The sequence below is a fragment of the Gossypium hirsutum genome, chromosome D03, assembly GCF_007990345.1.
Source record: "Gossypium hirsutum isolate 1008001.06 chromosome D03, Gossypium_hirsutum_v2.1, whole genome shotgun sequence".
NCBI classification, from domain to species: Eukaryota; Viridiplantae; Streptophyta; class Magnoliopsida; order Malvales; family Malvaceae; genus Gossypium; species Gossypium hirsutum.
Window position 1 is genome coordinate 27,948,395 of NC_053439.1, and position 6,665 is coordinate 27,955,059.

Consider the following 6,665-nt stretch of genomic DNA (forward strand, 5'->3'; position numbering starts at 1 on the left):
CCTGAACTAAAACTTCCACCCTGTTTAAATCAGCTGTAGCAGGTACACATTGATCATACTTGTATTGGCTTAGAACCATCAATGAGGAATAACTGATGGCTCCCCAAATGCCAATTAAGGGAACCCACAAATGACCACCGAACCCGATGAGTATCATGCTTCGAATCATCTGTGGAGCCTTCCATTCTATTTCTTGGTATGTCAATGTACTAAGGTTCTGAAACCATTCGTTAATCGATTGATTTGAAGGCCACTCACTTTCTAGAAATTCCTCTATAGGCTTGGTCGAAGGAACAAACACCTGATGAAAGCGCTTATACAGACACCGAAAATGACTTTTCATTCATACGAACAACAACTGTAGGCATCCTAAGAAACTCCCGTCTCCTTTCCTTCTAATGAAATTCAGTGAAATGATGGTTTCAACTAAGACTGCTGGAGCAGGATTCACCCTTTTTTCAATCTGTAATAGAAAATCAGCTAGCTCTACACTCATATATCCTAGAGCTTTTGGGAACACAATCAACTTGTATATGGCAAATACGAACAGTGACAAATGTCTATCATCGCTGGCTTTTCCCATAGCATCCCTAATGTCAGATATGGAAATGCAGGGACCATTTTTATCTTTTAATCTTGATTTCACCGTATCTATAAGTAATTGGAATGACAAAAATGTGCAAGTGTACACTATCACAACAAGTAATAAAGCGACAAGTAAATATCGAGTTATCATACCCACAGTTACTATGAAAAGAATTATTTATGAATGCTATTTAATATACTTTGGTGAAGAAAAATATTTTGTTTGAAGAGGGTGATTAAAAACTAAGATTTTAAACTAAGTAAACTAAACAAATAAATCTCAACTGCACGATTTTAATCAAGATGACATAATTGTGTTAGATTAATTACATTTTTTAACTTAGAATTATTAAACTCATGTTTATATTGTTACGAATAAGTTTACGGCAACTCGGTAATTTGCTAACTTATGAACATACTCACTTGCCAAAATCCATTTATCTCTTGATTATATCACTATGTCAATTCAACCGATTAAACAAATCTTAATAGGCAAACATGTTATTGCACATACATACTTATTAAATCGAAATAATCTCTTGTACATATCCCTATGTCAATTCAAACAATTAACTCGATTTAATAAGCACATAAAAGACTATGTGAGGTAACAAAGTATCCTTACCTTGAAACAGTTTAATCACAATAATCTTGCAAGTTATGCAAGGCAAATGTATCGTTAGATACCGTTGCTAATCTAACCCTCAACTACCTTAGATGATTAAACATGCACTGATTGATACAAACTCGTTTGTGGATGTCTCGAGTTGTATTGTTTTCTCGATCATTAAAATTGAAGTCTGAACGGTTTGCAAAAATTAGGTTTGTAGTTAAGAAAGATAGGCTCAACAAGTTAGGTTTAGAACGAATATGAAAATAATGGAATGGATTCGGCTAAGGCTTAAGAATGAACCAACACAATATGCCGTGTTGACCTTAAACTTATACAAGCACTTAGAATGAAAATAGGATGGGATTAAGGAGGATAGTTTGAATAAGCACCTCGACCCACTATCTATGAAAGATAGGAACCTTGGTATGGGTGAACACCTCACTTAACAAAGTGATAAGTTCAAAAGACAGGATTAACGCCACAAATGGTTGCTTGATAAGTCAATTCAGTCGGTGGAAAATATGAAAGTTTGAACACTCATAAAGTATCATCAAATTAATCAAAATGATCAAAAGTCCTTACAAAGTGAAGGAAATTACATATTTATAGACTATTCCTATGGGTAGCCAAATGGCTTATCATTTAAGCTGAATGGGCAGCACATTGAAGCTAGGCAAGGGCTGGAAATTGCCTTGAACTTTCTTGAACGTCTCTTGAAGCTTCTAGCATGGAAAACACAAATAGACAGCTTCTAGATGGAGTCCATTCAGCTGGACATTAATTGAAAGAGGTGGTGGTTGGGTAGCCTTGTCTATATTCGGCCAAGGGTACTAAAAGCTCTTTAATGGAGCTGCTTGATTGAGCTAAAAAGTCTCGCATTTTTAATGAGCAGCTTGGGCACATCAATGGTCCTCAAGTGTGAATGCCGAATATGAATGGTTCCATAATGTGAAAGCTCAAAATCGCTCAGTCACTCCATGTGAATAGGATCTCCAACAATGTGAACAACTTAAAATGCTACCTTGAAGAGCTGAATGGTCAGTTAGAAAAATGAGAAGTCCATCTCCAAGGTTCATGTATAATCGAATACATGCTGCTCATTAAAGGAGTTCAATGAATATGCAAATGCATGCATGTCCAGCAACCATCTTTCAATGAATCAACAAATGCATGCAAAGGCTGCCAATATCCATGCTGTCCCATACATGTACCTGTACAAATTAAATTGAACAAATTAATTAGTTTAAAACATCATAAATTATGCTGGAACAAGGATAGCTTAATTAGGGCAGCAGCTAAGACAACTTGAATAGCTTATTCGACTGGACAAATTAATTATCAACAAATAATAAATTTGTCCTAAACTTGACACATTAAAATTATGTACTAACTAGAACAAATTTAAGCTTATTAAAAATATCTAGAATTTATACACATTAAAATTAAAATTAAATTATTTGAGCTAAAATTTAACTAATTAACTAACTCAATAAATTTATTCTAGCAACTTAAATGCATGAAATTAACTAAATTGAAAACAAGCTCAATGAGCTTGCATTAAGTAGAATTGAGCTCTCTTGAGCTAAGGCGAGCTAAGTCAGCTTGTAAGACGTTGCACACTGAGCTTGGTGAGCTGGTCCAACAATGTTCGGTCACTCATTCTTTCGAAGCTCGATCAATGTAGCTTGATATAGCTTCTTGGAACTTCTTAGCTTGAGCTCGGGTGATCGGTCCTAATGGCAGCTCCAAGGGATCGACCACTAGCTCCTTGGTCAAGCTTGCATCATTCCCCCCTATTTGAGGCGATTTGTTTCCAAATCGTCACCTACATCAAAAGGGGAAAGATCAACAACATTGAAGCTAGCACTAACTTCGTACTCACCGGGTAAGTCCAATTTGTAAGCATTGTCATTGATTCGCTCCAAGACTTGAAATGGACCATCACCCATTGGTAGGAGTTTAGACCTTCTTTGCTTGGGAAATCTTTCCTTACGCATATGGATCCAAACCCAATCACCCGGTTTGAATATGATTCGTTTGCGCCCCTTGTTTTCTCTACGAACATATTGCTCGGTTCTCTTCTTTATATTCTCTGTGACTTTCTTATGCAGTTGTTTGACAAAATTAGCCTTTCTTTTGCCGTCTACATGTACTAATTGGTTGGAAGGAAAAGGAACTAAATTAAGAGGAGTTAAAGGATTGAAGTCGTATACCACTGCAAAAGGAGAGTGCTTAGTAGCTGAATGAACCGTTTGGTTATATGTGAATTCTATGTGTGGCAAGCATTCCTCCCACGACTTCACATTCTTCCTAATGATGGCCCGCAGTAAGGTCGATAAAACTCGGTTGACTACCTCCATTTTTCCATCCATTTGGGGGTGGCATGTTGTCGAGAATAAGAGCTTGGTGCCTAACTTGCCCCATAAGGTCCTCCAGAAGTGGCTGAGGAACTTGGCATCTCGATCGGAGACGATGGTTCGGCGTATTCCACGCAATCGAATGATTTCCTTCAAAAACAAATTAGCAACATTAGTAGTGTCATCAGTTTTATGACAAGCAAGGAAATGGGCCATTTTAGAAAATCGATCCACAACAACAAAAATTGAGTCTTTTCCATTTTTGGTTTTAGGAAGCCCTAGAATGAAGTCCATAGATATGTCGACCCATGGTGCATCCGGTATTAGCAATGGTGTATACAAATTGTGTGGTTTGATTCGTGACTTTGCTTTCTTACAAGCAATACAACGATCACACTTTCTTATCATGTCGCGTTTCATCTTGGGCCAATAAAAATGTTCTTAAAGTATGGCCTAGGTTTTGGTTGCACCAAAGTGTCCCATAAGTCCTCTGCTGTGGGCTTCGTTAACGAGCCCTTCTCGAACAGAACTTTGGGGTACACTCAACTTACCGTCATGGAACAGATAGCCAACTTGTTGATAGTACTTATCATGAGCACCTCGCACACAAGACTTATATATCTCACCAAAATCAAAATCAGTTTTATAAAGATCTTTCAAGAACCCAAAACCAAGTAGTTTGGAATCTAATTGATTGATAAGTGCATACCTTTGTGATAATGCATCGGCAATGATATTTTCTTTACCTTTCTTGTATTTAATCACGTAAGGAAAAGATTCCAAAAACTCCACCCACTTGGCATGGCACTTGTTCAACTTAGTTTGTCCTTTAAGGTGCTTCAAGGCCTCATGATCCGTATGGATGACAAATTCCTTAGGCCAGAGATAATGTTGCCATGTCTCTAAGGCTTGAATCAAAGCATACATCTCTTCATCGTATGTAGGATAATTGAGAGTAGCACCGTTTAGTTTTTCGTTAAAGTACGCAATGGATCGTCCATCTTGAGTCAAAACTGCTTCAATTCTGATTCCTGAGGCATCACATTCAACTTCAAATGTTTTGTTAAAATTAGGTAGTGACAATAGAAGAGCGTTAGTTAAACAATCCTTGATTTTATTAAATGATATGTCTTGCTCATCAGTCTAATTGAAAGGAGAGTTTTTCTTTATAATACTTGTCAAGGGGGCGGCTAAGGTACTAAATTTAGGCACAAACCTCCTATAAAAACTTGTTAACCCGTGAAAACTTCGCACTTGGCTGATGTTCGTAGGACGTGGCCACTTTTGGATTGCTTTGATTTTCTCTTGATCAACTTCTAAGCCGTCGCCGCTCACCACAAATCCTAGAAACACAACCTTGTTAGTACAAAAAGAACACTTCTTGAAATTAGCATAAAGTACCTCCTTTTGCAAAACTTCTAATACCGCATGCAAATGCTGAACATGGTCTTCCAACGACTTGCTGTAAATCAAAATATCATCAAAATAAACCACACAAAATTTTCCAATAAAAGAACGCAATACATGATTCATTAATCTCATAAATGTACTAGGAGTATTTGTAAGATCGAATGGCATTACCAACCATTCGTACAAACCATATTTAGTCTTAAATGCGATTTTCCATTCATCTCCCTCCAGCATGCAAATCTGATGATAGCGGCTCTTTAAATTGATTTTTGAGAATAATCGGGCTCCGCTTAGTTCATCAAGCATATCATCTAGACGGGGAATTGGGTGCCTATACTTGATGGTGATCTTATTAATGGTGTGGCAATCAAAGCACATTCACCACGAGTCGTCCTTTTCAGGTACTAGTAAAACGGGCACCGCACACAAACTCAAACTTTCTCGAATGTAACCTTTCTCCATCAATTCAGCAATTTGTTTTTGTGATTCTTTCGTCTCCTCGGGGTTACTCCGATAAGCTGGGTCGATTAGGTATCGTTTCTTCGAGCATAAAATTAATTTGATGTTCAATGCCTCGGATGGGGGCCAAACCGCTCAGCACTTCATCCAGACATACATCTTCAAATTTTTAGAGCAAAAAAACAACAAGAGAGGGCAATATATTTTCAATTTCATTAGTTTCAAAAAGACATTCTTTGTACATAAGTACAAGAATGGGTTGTCTCATCAAAAGCATCTTCCAAACTTCTCTTTTCCTCACAAAGACACTAATTTTTTTACTCTCACTCTTATTTTGATTTTCTTTTTCCATTTGAGTTTTCAACTCATATTTCTCTTTCTTTCCTCTCTTTATTCCCACTTTCTTTTCTTTTTCACTCTTTTTATCTTGTTCTTCTTTTAATTTTTCTACAGATTGTTTCATTTTGATTTGATCTTCATAAAATTACTTTGGAGTGAGTGGTGCTAAAGTGACATTCTTCCTGAGGTGTTTGAACGTGCATATATTTGTATAGCCATCATGGATCACACGCCGATTGAATTGCCATGGATGCCCCAACAGAAGGTGTCCTGCGTGCATGGGCACGACATCACATACCACCTCGTCTTGGTACTTGCTGATCGAAAATGCCACTACAGCTTGCTTGGTCACTTTGAGTTCACCATTGTCATTTAGACATTGTAATTTGTAAGCATTCGAGTGTTTTGTTGTGGCTAAACTGAGTTTTTCTATGAGCATGCTACTCGTAACGTTGGTGCAACTCCCTCCGTCGATTATCATGCTGCACACTTTACCTTGAACATTGCATCGAGTGTGAAATATATTTTCCCGTTATTGCTCGTCTCCAACACTTTGAATGTTTAAACTTCTTTTGACAAAGAGAAGTTCACCTTCGACGGGATATTCGAGTTTTTCTTCTTCGTCGGTGGGGATTTTAGGCTCCTCATCTTTTTCTTCCTCTGACTCAATTTCGTCGTTTGGTCTAACCACCATCACTCGTCGGTTGGGACATTGACTGGTGATGTGTCCCCTCCCTTGGCACTTGAAACATTTAATATCCCGAGAACAATTAGAAACAGAATCATTCTTACTTTTACTTGCCTCGCCACTTGGTGTATTGCCTTTGGTGGTTGCAACAGGCTCCTTGGGACGCATAAAGGCTTTACTAGTCCCTTGACTCCACTTGTTGGTAAAAGAGGTA

General features: G+C 37.7%; 1 protein-coding gene across 1 annotated transcript; it reads right to left on the bottom strand.

The window, feature by feature from the left end:
• Window positions 1–4,008: 4,008 nt before the first annotated feature.
• On the bottom strand, window positions 4,009–6,244 carry LOC107950074 (uncharacterized). The gene is made up of 3 exons (XM_016884818.1): window positions 6,062–6,244; window positions 4,957–5,017; window positions 4,009–4,586 (listed from the first exon to the last, which is right to left on the bottom strand). Exons 1-3 carry the CDS (start codon window positions 6,242–6,244, stop codon window positions 4,009–4,011), a joined length of 822 nt encoding a protein of 273 aa, XP_016740307.1.
• Window positions 6,245–6,665: the final 421 nt, after the last annotated feature.

Excerpts from the sequence above, each read along its gene's own strand:
- LOC107950074 (XM_016884818.1), bottom strand. The coding sequence starts at position 6,244 with ATGATAATCGACGGAGGGAGTTGCACCAACGTTACGAGTAGCATGCTC. Across the intron at positions 5,018-6,061 it reads GCAAGTACCAAGACGAGGTG|CAAGTCGTTGGAAGACCATG; the intron begins GTATGTGATGTC and ends TTTGATTTACAG. Across the intron at positions 4,587-4,956 it reads TAGAAGTTTTGCAAAAGGAG|GAATCAGAATTGAAGCAGTT; the intron begins GTACTTTATGCT and ends GTGATGCCTCAG.